Source organism: Fistularia commersonii, chromosome 34 (genome assembly GCF_037954325.1).
Source record: "Fistularia commersonii isolate RoL2024-O1a breed Wild chromosome 34, RoL_Fcom_v1.0, whole genome shotgun sequence".
Classification (NCBI taxonomy): domain Eukaryota; kingdom Metazoa; phylum Chordata; class Actinopteri; order Syngnathiformes; family Fistulariidae; genus Fistularia; species Fistularia commersonii.
Genome location: NC_141317.1, coordinates 8183437 through 8199486, shown reverse-complemented (window position 1 = coordinate 8199486; position 16050 = coordinate 8183437). Strand labels below are relative to the sequence as shown.

Below are 16050 nucleotides of genomic sequence, written 5' to 3'. Positions count from 1 at the left end.
ATCCCTCTTTTAACACGAATAACAGTCAGCTGGCCCTTCGAGAGAGATTTTAAGAAAAAAAAAATGCTATTAGTGATAATATTGTTTAGCATGTGTGCACACAGACACACAATTACTCATGCCACTTGTAATAAAAATGTGGTGGTTGCCCTGCCAGGAAGCAGACAAGAAAAGTCACTGTCAGGAAATTGGGGTTCGGGAGAATTAATGGATTCTGGTAGAGAGAGAGAGAAAAAGAGTTGCACTGAAAGAAACTAATAGACTTCAGGCAGATATACCTACGAGCACTCAGAGGCTGCAGCATACTGTGTAATTGTCTGATTGGGAATCAAAGCGCTTGTCCAGGAGCGAGCTGCCGCGGTGTGCCGTTACGCTGTGCTTTCCTTAACTAATCAAAAATATTTTTACATTCTTAAAAGATTTCCTGCAGTTTTGATTGCATTGTTGACGCAGTCTGGAAAGATAAGTACAGATACTTTGCTAAACCGTCCGTGCTTTATCCATAACATTAGATTTTTTTTTTTCTCATACAATATTTTCAGTTAACTGTGAAATTGTAATGAAGATTATTTCTGAATATACCTTTTTTTTTTCATTTTGTCTTTTTATGTACTGAAAAAAATGCACTTTCTCATTTATATACAAGTGTTTTGAATACGTCCTCCATTCACTGTTGAGTTTTCTACTGACAACTGACAAATGGACCTGTTGCTGCATGTCTGGCTTCCCCCACCGTTGCCACCTCAGCCTCAGACTCTTTCTTTTACCGAGCCAAGTTGGTATCATCACACTTGTCTTCTTCACGATATGGGGAATTGTGGTTGCTTGGCACCTTTTTTTGTTCTTCCTTAATCCCCCCCTTTACTTTCCAAAAAAAAAAAATCTGTCATCGCATTCATAGCATTATCAAGCTCATGATCACGCAATGTCTGGAATGAGTATTGAAAAGGACACCATTGTGATTTTATTTCTTCTTTTTTCGCGTAGCACCACCGGGACCAAGGCTTTTAAAACCATTTCAAGCTCTAACAAATTAAAAGCAGCTTTTGTCGGGCTTTTGGTTCGCCCACAAAATGAGGTAAAGCAGAGAAACGTTAAGAAGTGCACAAAATCAAAAGCATGTCCCTAGTTGGCCCTCCTTCGAGCTGAAAACAGAGCCAAAAGCTGCAACAAGACACTGCTAATCTTTTTATTTCTGTCTCTTGTCCAGACTGTGTGTATTTACCCAACTCTCCTCTGGGTATCTTGTATTTTAGTATTCACTTCATTATTATTGATTTTGCACACTATGATTCTCTTCATGGTTGCACAAACGCACATGCTCACACGCACGCATGCAGAACTCACAAAACCCACGTTTTGAGACGGTGAATAATGCGACCAGCATTTTTTTTTTTGAGCAAACATTGTCTTCAAGTGTGCTGGTACTCTGTTGAGATTCTTTCCAAATCTTGTGCGTTCCTGAGCAATCTCTTTGCTGCCGATCCAATGCTTTCCAATCAATGGAAATGTGGGGCAAACTAAATCAGATTTTAACAGACCATCTTTTTTTTTTTTTTTATACAGAAAATTAAGCTTGATGAGAGTAGACATGTCTTTTTATTTTTTCTTCCTGAGTTAAACAAACGCATCGTAATAGTGCACGGGTTTGCAAACGTAAAGTAACACAACTATTCAAGAGTACTGTGAAGAATTGTGCGTGTTGTGTGTTCTTGTGCAGGTACACGTCTGCCTGCTGATTTACAGCATACTTCTGTTTGTGTTTGTAGACTCCAGAGCGAAGCCTGTGCGTTGAGTGTGTGTTTGTACAGAGACTCAGAGTGAATCTCTGCCAGGGCTTAGGGCTTGGCTGAAAGAATGCCTCAAACCAGTTTACTCTGGTTGTGTAGTGGAGAAGTTTGGGGGCGGGACAAGGACCTCTTAAAGCTGCAAGACCATTTATATCTCCGTGTCTTTTATGTGTGTTAGTATGTTTCTGTCACGGGTCAATTTGCCGTTGTGCATTTGTTTGAGGACAAGCGTTCATGAATTTGGAAAGTACACAGTCTGTAGTGCATGCATGTTAGTATTGTTTAACTTGCCTTGGGAATTAGTTTCTTTTATTTACAATAACTTGTAAATAAATGTGAGTGTATGTGTGCTTTTGTATTGACAAGCTTGAGTGTGTGTGTGCGTGTGTGCGTGTGTGTGTGTGTGTGTGTGTGTGAGCACAATTGTGCATGTACACCATCTTGTGACTAAATTTATGCAATGCCGAACCTCATCTACTCAGACGTAAAAAGTACGTCTAGCTTTAGTGCAAAATTGTGTTGTTGGCCCCTTATTTTGCTGTCAAAGACAATGTCAACAAAGGGGGAAAGCGAAAGAATTTTCAAAGTATTAAAGTATGTGCTTCTTTGTTAAATAACAGTTAACATTTTTCTCGCGCCAAAGTTTTTATTGCCTAAATGAAATAAAAAAAAAACAACACCCGATGGTTTTGCCATGCTTTTGTTTGTCATTTTTAAGTGGGCACCAAATATTTCTGTATGTGCTGCCAGTTCAGGTTGACAGTGTAAATAAGCTAAAAGCTGAGGCTGCACCTTGCAACACACTGTGTATTGCGCATGAAAAAAGAGCATTTCAATCATTCACAGAGTGACCGTCCACAAGCAGTACCACAAATTCAAGATATGTTACACGTTGAAAATAAGTTTGTGTATCAAGATAATAGTTTTTCATAGATCATCTGTATTTGGAGTTATCAGGGGCAACATATTGTGAGTTTCTCCATCCCCACGCATAAAATAAACACCCGACCTTTCTTGACGTGGTGTGTGTATTTGTGTATTTTGCAGGAAGCCCTCAGGTCATGCTGATAAGGAGGTGATGGCTGCCACTGTCCTGACCTCACTCTCCACATCTCCAATGGTGCTCTCCCCGTCCTCCGCACCGACAGGTATTACCACCGCCTCACTGTCTGCTTCACCCACTCGCTACTCAATCAAGACATTGACTCATCCACTTTATTAAACAAATAAGTATAACTTCTGTATACATGCGTGTTTACTTAAGCCCAGTTATTTTCTGCCAAATCTCCATTCATGACTTTGGCTCACAAACTTCAAATCAAAGGTTACAGTGATGCATCTTTATCTGCGAAAACAACGTCCCAGTATGTAGAGACTTTTCCATGTAGCCCGACTCCAACTTATTCCAAACATATTTTTTAATCATGAATAATCTCTTATGGTGCCATCAAGAAGTTAAAAGTTGTGGTGGCTGCAACCTGAAGTACTGTACACTTTTGCTCTCTGTACACCGAACGTTAACATGTACAATCTACCAAGGGCTTTCCCTTTTAAAGCCTCCTGAACTCATCCAAATTTACCTACTGTGTGTTTTTGAATGTAAAGGTTTCAAAGTAATAACAAGTAATTTCAGTCATATGCTGTGTTCCTGGAATTTCAGTCCCAGAGCCAACAATCAGGCCTTGGAAAGAGGTGCTCTCAACAAGCTATAGCAGTTCCACCAGCGGTAACTGGAGCTGGGATGCCAGTGACCAATCAGTACCCTCTACACCGTCCCCGCCACTGTCCAACGAAACCAACAAGAGCTTCCTGCTCTCATCCCAAAGTGATGATGTCACCGAGGATGTCACAGAGAGCATGCACTTCATGTTTGAGGACCCCATACCTCGGAAGCGAAAGGTGAGCATCGGTGTTAATCCCTGGGTGTTCACTTATTCCACAGGAAGGGAATCGACAAAAAGTAATTTCTGCAAGAATCAGTTCCACGACCGCAAAGAACTCGCAGAAAAGTAACAACCAGACGGCTTTTCAATGTCCTTTTGATCTGTCACCTGATTGTGTGCAGAGGAGGGTAAAAAATAGCCGGTCGGCCCAGGTCACTGTATCTGAGGGACTTGTTGGGGATCGCTCTTGATCAAAGGTTTATTCCAGCGCTAACTTTATAGCGTGTCATAAACCTCATGGGAAGCCAATGTAAAGAGCATAAAATGTCTATTAAATGTGTATGCGTTCAGTCTGAAGCATATGCAAACAATTCAGATGACTTCTTGTGGATGTTGAAGTCGAGCCTGGACCGCACCAAACTGGGAATAATCATCTCGAGCTCAGGTCGTGACCCAAGCGACTGGGGAGTTGCGTTTTTTTTTGTTATTTAAAGAATATGGCTCATGTTGTAAAACATCAGGGAAACGCATCTGATTTGCTTTTGTCAACAGAAAAAAAAAAAAAAAGAAAAAAAGAAAAAAAACAGGAACCGCTTGAATCATTCAGAAACGCGCTGCAGCACACAGCCTTCCCAGTCATGTGGGTGATAGGGCCTGGGAAACATTGGACACCTGCTGCTTTGGTTCTTGTGAACACAACTTGTGAGTTGTCGGGATTAAACACGCTGTCACGGTCATACAAGAACCGCGTTAGCGTTCAAGAAACGGGAAGTTTGGTGATTTGTGACTGTTGGACCGGTAACTGATTTTGCTGTAGAGCTTCTATCATTTGGCTTTACATTGCAAGGACATACACGCGGCTACCGCCTCGCAAGCAATGAAACAATACCTCTTGAATGGGGGCAGCAAGCTAACATGACCACTGATAAAAGCCTGTCCTGCTTTGACCTTTCTTGCTCTGTTTTCCCATGTCTATCTCTATGGCTCCTCCTTCCCAGCCCCCTGCCATCCCCAACCCCCCCAGAGCATGTTGAAAGATAATGAGTACACACCCAGTGCTTTCATTAGCAGTTATGCAGGTCCCTGCCTGCTCATAGGCGAGCAGCAAGCCCCTTATATTTCTTTACGTTTGATGCAAAATCCAACTTGAGGTATTAAAAGTGGGCCCCCCTGTCCACACCTTGAAATGAATTACTCTCAGATGCCTACTTGCTGCACAGACAACAAAAAAGCTGAGAAAGCCCATACGTGCACGGTCAGCATTATTCTAGTCAAGGGAAAAAAAACAGAGTTACATATAGAGTGTCGGTTTCACTGACCTATTGCTGGCCCTTCTTTTGTATCTTCAATGTCCTGTCTCTGTTACTCCATGTGTCTGAATGTGTCACATATTAGGTTTCTATTTTTATAATCTGGCTGCTCCAATAGCTGTCTAATGAGGTGTACTGTTTTACCCCATTTAGGGTGGCACCCAGTTCCCCACAAAGGCTTTGCGTGGGGGCTTGCAATTAAACCCAGATAGTGTGTAAACATGCAATGTGCTTCTCAGGCTTCTTTTTCCATTAAATGCTTATCAGTATGCAAATTTATATATAGCAAGGTAACATATAATGTAAATGTTTTTTTTTTTCTCTCCTTCTTTCAGAACTCCATGAAGGTCATGTTCAAGTGCTTGTGGAAGAACTGTGAAAAAGTCCTCAGCACCTCCTCAGGAATCCAGCGACACATCCGCACCGTCCACCTGGGGTACGGTTCCTCGCCTCATGCAGGATACAGTTAATGTCAAAAGAGTTTCGAGCATTAACACTGCAAGAAATTAGACCTTCAAAATAACTATTCCAGTACAGGGCCACCAGAGATTAGATCCATACATATTCTTTGTTTTGATATTAATGTTTTCAGAATAAAAGGCTGAAAACTAGTGTGTTTTTTTGCAGGTTTCATTTTTTTTCTACAAGGAAAGTATTTGTCGTATCATTTAAAATAGAATTAATATGTTTTAATGCCCCGTTTGCCTTTTTTTTTGTTTTTTTTTACTAGGACGTTTAATTGAATCTGTTGAATTGTGAGGGAGATTACAGTGCCTGAAAACTAGGACAGCGGAAAACCAGACGATTGTCCCTCTTTTGTTACTGATCCAGAAAAACAATACAGTACAGAGGATGCAGAACGCTAAGGCTAATACAGAATGCTAAGTCTAACCAGGATCAAAAACAGTAGATGACACATTTCCAGAAATTGGAAACTAACCAAATAATGTCCGTTCGCACCCCTTCGAGCTCCCGATGTTGAGCTTTGTGAAGGGAGACACAGCATTGCACGAAAACTGGCAGATTGAACGCTTTTACAACCGCCCGCCTTTCTATCTCACCTGCTAGTCTTGAAGAAAATACAACGACTTCTGAAAAGCCTGCGCTGAGAGACACGCAATGCAATCATACGGATTTGAACGACAAACACTAGAAACACAATGGAAGGGGAGCAATGCCTTAAATCATAATTCCCTCCTATTTGAAAATTTAATTCGCTCGCCAATTTAGTCAATCACATTAAAAGGTTGGTCAACTTTATATTTTTTGTTTTCAGTTTGATGTATTACTTGTAAATCATGACGTAGGAAAGAGTCAAGTTACAGGTACAGTAAACGTATTATTTTGAGGAAGTCTTTGCGATACTTTTTTTCTTTAAATATGTTGTTTTCTGTAATGATATTCTTTATTTCATAGATTAGAATTCAGCTCAACTGCGTTGTTGAAGGAAGCCAAAGGGTCCTGTCAGCTACTGCCAGCTTATCACCAGCCCCTATTTCCTGTTAGCCTCTGCAGCACATTAGCTTTTACTGCCCTCTGCTGGCCAGTGGATTCACACTCCTTCGCACTTTGACAGCCAGAGGCGTTTCTGAGTGCATGTGTACGTGTGCATGTGTGCATGCCATGTGTGTATGTGTGTGTGTGTGTGTGTGTGTGTGTGTGTGTCATGCAGTGCCACCAGTATCCCCTTAGTTCTTTGTGGAAAACAAATCTGAATAATTCAGAATCCCACAGTTCATCCAAAATGTGGCAAAACGAACAACTGGTACATGGCATAAACCCTATTCCCCTCCGCACCGCAATTATATGATATACCGAGATGTCATTTTCAGGCAAAAGCATAATGTATTATGTATTAACAGCGTGACTGTAATCTGATAGATGGCAGTAACAACCGTTTACTAGAGACGGTTTTATCTTCCTCCCGTATGTCTTGGCACGAAGATTTGTGGTTTCATTATGAAGAGGAACCTCGGTTTACCAGCTAAAGATCTGCAATGTTTCACCAAGAAAATTAGAGAATAAAACAAAGTTCAAGTAGATTTTCCTTTTTTTTTCCACACTCCCTCCCAGGCGTAACAGTGACTCAGATTACAGTGATGGAGAGGAGGACTTCTACTACTCAGAGCTTGAGGTCAACATGGACAGCCTAACAGAGGGCCTGTCCAACCTCACACCCACCTCACCCACCACAGCAGGTCCTCCGCCCGTGTTCCCCTCGCCGGTCCCAGACGCCCCCCATTCCGAACACATCAGCACGAATGGACTGCAGAGCCACGCCCCGACGCTGCTCAGCCAATCCGCTCCCTCCACACTGTGCCACATTCGCACTGACCACGCCTACCAGGTAACTCATGGCTCAATACAAACACATTTGGACTGCGGCGGGCAAGTGAATGAAAATCCGCCTCCCCGAAACCAGAAAACACATGATGTGGTCATTTTGGCGCCGAATTGCCGGGGAGCGTTCATGTAAAAACACATACCTGAAAACAAACCCGGAAAGTAACTTCAGTCTGCCATTCGTCAATTCTGCCGGCAATTCTGTAGTGGAACAATTTTTTGACCGTCTTTTTATCAACTTTTGAGTATACATGCTTTCCTTATCTCCTACATACCCCTTATTTTCTTCCTCTCAACTAATATCAGCTTCTTTACTGCTCACTGATGGAGGAATTCATGAACTGATTTCAGCTCAAAGAGTACAAATTTTGTGAGCTGGTTTCTAAATTCCGTCTCTCGGGGTGATTGAAGTGAATCTGAAGTTTCCGATGGCGTTGCGATAAGAGCAGTTATCCTATATGCTGAAACTACAGGTAATGCTGTGTTCTCTGTAAACAATATCTTCAAAAAGATTGATATTCAAGTACAAACAACATGCATCAAACTGTTTCTCTAAGGATCTTCATTTCTGTCCAGTTGAGGTGCTAATGTACAATCAGCGGTGATGTGTTAGCATATTTCAATCCAAGGATAAATGCTATTCTTTACTCCATATAAACACACAAACAGAAACAGTATATATTCTATTTTCACTTCCTCTCTCTTTCTATTGTCATTTTTTTTTCCCCTATCCGTCCTTTTTCTTTCCCTCTCCCGGCTGTGTTGGGCGATTGTCCACGTTCCAGGCCACTGCTCCAGTGAGTATCCCAGCGGGTCCCGAGCTGGCTGGTGTAGGCAATAGTAGTGGGACCGGGCCTGGAACTGGAAATGGCATCAGTGTGTCGTTGCAGTCCCCTCCTGTCATTTTCAAAGGCATCCCGGTGAGTGGGACTTTTTGTCTCACGCCTTTTCGCCTCGACTTTTTGACTTCTCGGCTGCCCCGTGCACTCGTGGTCACTCGGGCTTTTTGCCAATCTTTTTTAACTCTTCCCCCCGCCGTCTTTCCCCGTACTGCATGAATAATCCAAAGATGCATATTCAAGTTGTAAACAAGCTGCCAAAATCAAAGTCCAATAAATTGCCCCAACTAGCGACAAGTCATAACTGATGATTCTATATCTACCGCTTGGCCATAATCAAAGAATATTAATCTGATGATTGATTATCAATTGTAGCGAGTCACTAGGCTGTTCTGAGTTGGAGACCAACATAGGAGTCATAAAGTTAATAATTGAACACATGAAGCCTGACTCTGTGACACAAATATGTGACGTTAGCTTACAGGCCACTGGTTGGTGTAGATTAAAACATTGTTTCTTATTTCCAACTGGCATTTTCACTGTAAAATTAGAGAGAATGACATCAAGACCCTGCAAGGTAATGATTAATTGTTAGATGTGTTTGAGTATTAACCGAGTCACTGTTCCCTGCAATGCTGTGAAAATGCACCGGAGCTTTTGGAACGTCACCGCTGGCATAAATATTGCGATTGCAGATCCAGAGCGACTGCTATAAAGGCTATTTTTCCCTTCCGTGCAGTGATGCTGTTTCTCTGTTGCATACAAGTAACGTGTACGTGTGCACACATTCGGGAAAGTTTTACAGAATATGAATCCGCTTCTTGTCGGCAAGAGCCCCGGCAAATGAAATATGTGTAAATATGAGAGCCTCTGCCTGCCTCTTGACAATACATCCCGCGGAAAGGTAATAAAAGTGGCGGAGCGCATTCCTCCATCAAGTGGTATTGTGGCTGTTGAGACGCTAAAAACGACATCCAATAAGGTAAACAGCAACGTCAGAAAGGCAGGATTGAAACATGGCCGACGCTTAGTTTCTTAGCAGCATTCGGAGATCGACTAAGAAATCATCCGTACAAGTGCTATAACTGGCGTCATCAAACAAATTCCATGTTCATCTTGTAAAAGACTGCAGATGCGGTGCCCGAGACATCACCTATTGTATTATATATATATATTTTTTTTTTTTTTACTAGGTTACTGATAGTAGAATCATTGTCTTTCTCTGTCTACATGTCATATCTTTTGATTACATCAATTGTCCCCATTTTGTCTGCTCTAATATTTTTTCAGACCGCCAGACACAACAAGGCCACATCGTGTTAGACGTATATATTAAATAACATACTTGTGATTTCTTTCCACTCGTGCAGGGACCGGTGTCTCACGCCCGTACAATAAGCAACGGAGAGAAGCGGCAGCCGGCGGCCAGCACACACGCCACTGTTAACAAGAACCACGCTTTAATAACGCCAACACCTAAATCAACACCAGGGAATAGGTATGGAGAAACATTTCTTTTTTTCATGTGACCTGAGATGATGTTGGACTCGAACAAAACAAAATAAAGCAAAAAAAGGGGGCTCCGGTTGTTCCTCAATCACCATATTTGTGCTAAAGTTAAACAAAACTGCAGATAAATACTTATCGCAGATAGCATACATATTGAAGACACCGAGAAGGGTTGGGTCAGCTGGAGATTATAAATAACACTATAGCCAATGTATTGGTTTATTTCCTGATAAGGTGCAACGGCATTGTTCGATTTTTTTTAGGTAACATTTAGTTCCTGCCGTTATCGTTTTTTTGTCGAAATGTAACGCATTTCCGGGAACCGCAGTCGTTCTCGTCTGAATTGCTTGCGCGCGGCTCTGAAATGTCTGGCATCGTCATAAGATGAAGGCCCCGCGTTCGCCGCCGTGAAAATGCGAGTCAGAATTTGCTCCTCGCTCCGATGCCGTTTGAATTTATTTAGGTGACTTACGTGGTGAATTATAGCTGGTGCGTGGGCGTCTGGATGTCGGGGAGTGCGCATACTTACGCTGTCACATCTGTTTGTCACCAAGGAAACCCCGCGGGGAGGCAAAGAAGTGCCGAAAGGTGTACGGCATGGAGAAAAGAGACATGTGGTGCACAGCCTGTCGCTGGAAAAAGGCATGTCAGAGATTCACTGACTAATCCAGTTCCCCTCCCTTGTCCCTGAGATGATCTCCACTTCAGCGAGGTGGACTCTTCTTCTGAGGAAGATGGGGGGGCCATTTCTTCTCAGCTGAGCTCTCAGTGCTGCTTCCTGCGGTCCGGCAGGAGGTTTGTCTTCTCTCTTTTTCAACCAACCGAGAAAATAAAATCAAAAAGATCGTCAAAAAAAAAAACAAAACAACACAAAAAAAAAAAAGCAACCCATCTTCAAGACGGATAGAACTTTATGCAGGTTTGGAGACTTCTTTCTAGGACTGAAATGTTTTCACTGAATGAGGAAAAAAATACAACATTTTGAATTGGATCGTGAACCTTCCGATTTTGACTCTGTTCCTAACTCGCCATTCTTCACCGCCTTGACTCAAGGCACCGTCGAGACTGCAAGGAAGCTTTTTGGTTGTTCATTGTTGCAGCATTATGTAAGCTACTGTTTTTGGGGTGGATCCTGGCTCCTTTTGGTGGGTCAAAGCGTAACACCGTACTTTCTCGAAAAATACTTCTGTAGCATATCTGTTATCAAATATCATTGTTTAAGAGAAAGCAAACTTACCAAAGGCATAGAGCCTCTTCGATTACAGCCAACATTTTAGGTTTAAGCTCTTTCCCAGTATAATATAAATGCCTTTACAGCCTTATTGGATATTAGCAATATGTCTTAGCGCATATCGTTCAATATCTACATCCTGTTCATTACGCAATTCAGTACAGCCAGCTAGGGTTTCCTTTTTTTTTTTATTTCTAATTTTTGCAAAGATGCACAAAACTCTCACAAGTGGTACAAAAGTTTCCCTTTGACTTTCCGATTATTTTCTAGAGATGCACGCAGCATATTAAGTATATTTCCCTCTCTCTTCTTTACTATACTTGTACCCAAGAGATATGCACCTTGAAGAAATAAGTCGACTTAAAGGAGTATCACTGTAACCGCAGCGTATGCCCGAGAGAGTGGATATCTATTTCTTATATAGAGTTTATATTCAGCAATGACATGCTGAAGCAACTAGCAGTTGAACTGTGCAATTAGCAGGATTATAGCATTTAATATTGTCTTTCTTGCTTTAATATTGTCATTGTTGTTAAGGTGAGTTGAGGCAAAAAAAAAAAAAAACGCTCGGTTTTCTCTTTCCTTCGACAGCTAATGTACATAAAAAAAAAAAAGAGATTGTTTTTTTTCCTCGAAGAATGACGCATACAAGATAACTGCCCTTTGAAATGTACACTTCCAGTCTGACGGACTTATTGACTTAAGGTAGCTAATTTAATAGAAACCAAACAATCACTACCTGATATTGAGTCAGACGTTCCAATCAGGTTCTCCGGCCTTTAGTTTATGAAAGAACCAGAATTTGCCAACGATGAATTGTTCGTGGAACCCGGACTCCTCCTCACAGGAGTCGGTACCGTTCCCCGTCTTTCGGTCCCTTGTGATACTGAAAGGTAGAAGGGATTCAAATCTGTGCTTAAACGGAAACGCTCGCGGTCGGCTGTATGCTGATCGACTCGGAGTGAAGTAGAGAGACTTTTATCACCGTGGACTATTACTTTTTTTTACAGTAAAGCCTTTAGTGCTAAATAATAGGCCCTCTTATTCCAATCCTTTAGATTAAATGTAGGCGGTAGATTTTAGCTAGTTGGACATTTTTATGTCGGTGTGGACAGTTTTCTGCATTATTTTGCCCATCCCAGGAAATGGCACCCCCGAACGCAAAGCTCAAGTTTTTTTTTACGTATTTCGTGTCCGTTTGTGGAAAACCATGAAAATGTAAAATGCTACCTTGATCTTACTCCGAAGTGTCTAAAGCTGTATGACGAAGATACTCCTCTTCAGCGTTCCCATTGAGATGGATTGATTTGTTTGGCGCCAGGTTGCCATTTTTTTGCGATTGACTTTATAACACTCATTTATAAATGATGAATCCCATTGTAGGATATTAGCGTAAAGAATTTTTTTTTTTTTTGTAATTGTTAAGTAATTCCTCTGAGATCTCTTGAAGACCTTTTAGATTTCCCCCTCCTTTAGTCCAGTGTAGTCACCTTTAACCCCACAATAGCATCTTGTTTTAGATTTACACGACTGTGACAAAAGACCCCCGAGAATCTCTTCAGTTTGATAACCCGCCTCCCATAAACGATGTTTAAGTGTGTGTTGCCCAAAATGTCACATTTGACCAGACGCCTTTATGCCGTCTTTCCCTTATTCCGTCTTAGTCACGCTCAAAAAGCAAAAGGAAAACAAACAAAAAAAAAAAAAAACACATGCAGGGCACGTTTTTGCTCTAGATTCAGAAGGATGTCGTTCATTCTGGAAGATCTATATTTTTCAAGACGCTGTTGTGGTGATTGTGAGCACCTTTATGAATGTAGATTCCGCCGAGGGTCCAACGTTCTCTAAGGGCTCCTGAAACAAACCCGGACTTGGTCACCATGGCAACATATATTAAACACAGTTCACATGTCCCTTCCTTTACAAGCGTTTTTTTTTTTTTTTTTTGAGAAGAGTCCTTGACTGAGGTAGTTTCGACTTTTGTCCCCTGTTGCCATAGAAACAGTCGTCACAACATGGTCACTCAGACCGTCTGCAGCCGGCAGACCCCTTTTTTAATTGATTCTGATTCGCCACCAAAACGAAGCACACCCAGTCGCCGGGTTCTGATAGCGACGCATCGGCCCTGGCTTTTGAACACCACGCTGCAGGAAAATGTTTTTAGGATCAGCCTGCACAGTGTTTATCCCAGATGCGTCTCCAGATACCCCCAGCCTTCCCCCCCCCCCCGTTGTCTGCGAGGCCTCCTCTGGCCAGAAAACCTCACAAAGTGCCAATGAAAAACCATCAACGAGAAAGGTTATACTCACCTAATGAGATTGCACTACATTGCACTGCGCAAAGACATGTTTTTATACATGGACGTTTTCTATACACACATTTTTACAGGATTTTTTCAGCAGGAGCGTGAGGGGCGTCAGTCGTCACTGCCCGATGACACAAACTCCATGTCAGGGATCCCCAGCCTTCCAAACCTGCCCACCCAGCAAATCATTTTGACACATGGCATCTCGCTGAACACAGCTGTGCATGCAGTTTTGGACGCGCGGTACTGGGAAGTCCGGCGTGGTACTCGGGGACTCGGTCGCTTTGCCCTCCGCTGGAGAGCGGGGGCCGACAATAGAACGCGGCTTTTGCTGGTTTCGAGATGGGGGAAAAAAAAAAACAGCTGTGGTTGTCACTAGCTTCACGTCGAGGTGTCCGGTAAGATCGCACGGATTTTCCTCTCTGTGGAGAAAACAGCTGCGCGTATTTACCCGAGGTAATAACTGTAGATTCTGTCGTAAGTGCCGAATATCATTTTGGGTGTCTCCGTTCCCGACGTAAGCACTTTTCGGTTACACCAGGCGCGTTGGAGCTGGAAGTGAATTGGACGACCGGCACATTTCAAGCTCCTGTGTTTCAACAGCTACTATTCCACCCTTATTAGTGTTGCACTAATCCGGCCGGTGACGATCAAGGCCCAGCTGGTAGCATCGAGGGAGCGTCTCATAGGTGCCACTTGGGTCACAGTGGCCGAGAGCTTTGGGTACAAAGACGGTCTTGTACACAGATCCTGGACAATTTCTGATGTTTTTTTTTTGTTTGTTTTTTTTAATTGAGAATTACAAGTTTCAGCTAGAACGTGGAAGGGTAAACCTGACTTAACGTATGTGCACTGCAGGTGAACCGGAGAGTTGAAAAACAAAAGGTAGACATGAGACAGAGCGACAATATGGATGGTTTTTTTTTTGCAGTTTCAGGGCTTTTTTTTGTACATATGCAACGTGACGAAAACGGCGAGGCTTTTCTTTTTTTTCATATATGATTGTTTTCTTTGGGTTTTTTTTTTCTGTATGAAAAAGAAACTTTTTTTTTTTACCGTACAGATGCTCCGAGTATTTTTTCCTCCTTTTTTTTTCTTAAGAGTTGATTGAAAAGCTGTAGTGAACATAACACGTAAAGATTCAGTGTAAATTGTAGCTTTGAGACAAAGGGGAAAAAAAAACAATACCTGTTGAATGTAAAAACCTACAAGAAGAAACCTATATATATATATATATATATATTTTTTTTTTGCTTTCTATTTCTGACTAGTTTAAACTGCCTATCGTGAATCTGTCCAGTTTTCGGTGTCTTAATCTTTGTAACACCCACAGACAGCTGTTGCCACACCGCTAAATCATATCAAGTAACAGAACCATGCAGTATTGCTTTTCTCGACCTTTTGCAATTAGACGCTTTTCCAACGGAACAAGAGCTAACTCGAGCTTTTGGCGACTCCTGGGCTACTTGCTCATCTGTCTTTTCTCCTCACCAAATTTTTTTTTTTTTCTCAGAATATGTATGGGTTTTTTTTTTTTGTTTCTTTTTTTAATTTTCATGGATGTTATTTGTAGTTGTGATGTCAAGTTGTTGTTAGGCAGGATAACGTTCAAACCCCCATTCTCGATGCAAACTCAGACGGCGGGGGGGACCGTCGCCCTGCCCTGCACATTCCAACAGATGACATGATTCTGGTGTCTTCCAGCCTTTTCCTATCGGACGAGTCCCTTTCGTTTGTTTTTTTTTTTTTTTTCTTCTTCTTCTTTCACCGCGGTGACTCTTCACCGGCCCCTTTTTCCATTCGCTTCTCTTGCGCTCCAGCTTTACTGTGGCCCCGCCCAAGCCTTTACCCAGTACATTAAGCTAACTAAACCCTTGAAATGTGCATCAAACGCCTCTGTTTGTTTCAAATATGTCAAAAATTGAGCTGCTTTTTTTTTTTTTTTTTTCCTTTTTGTTTGTTTTGAATGTCAGTTTTCATTTGTGTGTAAACCAGCAGCAGCAAAACCAATGGATCTCCTTCCAAATCAAATGTAATGCATTGCAATGGCAGCTCCACTCAATGCTCTGCTTCTTCTACTGTACTTTTTTGTTTTGTTTTTAGGCTTTTATTGTACTCTCTGTTCTTTTATCTCTTGACCATTTCTTCTCTCTGCTTGAGTTTTTACTGAGCCTTACACTGGCTGATATGAAAACTGACTTTTAGCTTTTTATTTGGTTTCTGACTGATTGATTGATGTCTGGTTGAGTTTGAGGTTGTTTTGCATGTCTAGCATCGCTTTTTTTTTCTTTTCTTTTTTTAAATGTTTTTTTTTTTTTGTTTGTTTGTTTGTTTTTTATTTAGGAGATACAACACTGAAGGGTTTTTTTTTTTTTGGAGTTTGAGTTTCCCTTCCAGTAACTGATAATCCAAAGGTAATTTTGTTTGTTTACCTCTAAATGTTAAAAGATGCTCATTACAGCCTAACACGGCGCTTAAAACATTTTGAGGGAAGTGTGTCATCAGCCTTGGAGTTTTCACTGGAGGCAAGATTTCTTCCTACGTGCGGGCTCGGTCTCTGGTCCGCATCAGCAGCCCCGCACCCGAGGAGGAGGCACTTTTCGAGGAGTGGTGCACTCGCGGAGTATTTGTGTTAATGTCAAGCCTTTGACTAGCGCTTGAAAAGATGGATGACCATGTATGATGCTGATAATGTGATCTATGTGATGTTATGTGACGGAAAGATAATAAAACTAATGGAAAAGCAAAAAAAAAAAAAAATATTGATAAACTTACCTTCGGGTTATTTATTCACCAGAAATATGAACACGGGGGGGGGCCAAACATGACTATTCCTGCAG

At 41.8% G+C, this 16050-nt stretch overlaps 1 protein-coding gene across 2 annotated transcripts in view; it reads left to right on the top strand.

The window, feature by feature from the left end:
* Positions 1-15970, top strand: part of slc2a4rg (SLC2A4 regulator) — a 34380-nt gene extending 18410 nt beyond the window's left edge. The window contains exons 3-9 of one of the 2 annotated variants that reach the window (XM_086141774.1): positions 2838-2938; positions 3451-3689; positions 5319-5419; positions 7057-7330; positions 8112-8246; positions 9536-9663; positions 10229-15970. In XM_086141774.1, coding sequence (XP_085997900.1) covers positions 2838-2938; positions 3451-3689; positions 5319-5419; positions 7057-7330; positions 8112-8246; positions 9536-9663; positions 10229-10340 — 1090 coding nt within the window. In that variant the 3' untranslated portion in view covers positions 10341-15970. The remainder of the gene's footprint in view (positions 1-2837; positions 2939-3450; positions 3690-5318; positions 5420-7056; positions 7331-8111; positions 8247-9535; positions 9664-10228) is intronic. The other variant, XM_086141775.1, reaches the window with a different exon arrangement.
* The last annotated feature ends 80 nt before the right edge of the window (positions 15971-16050 follow it).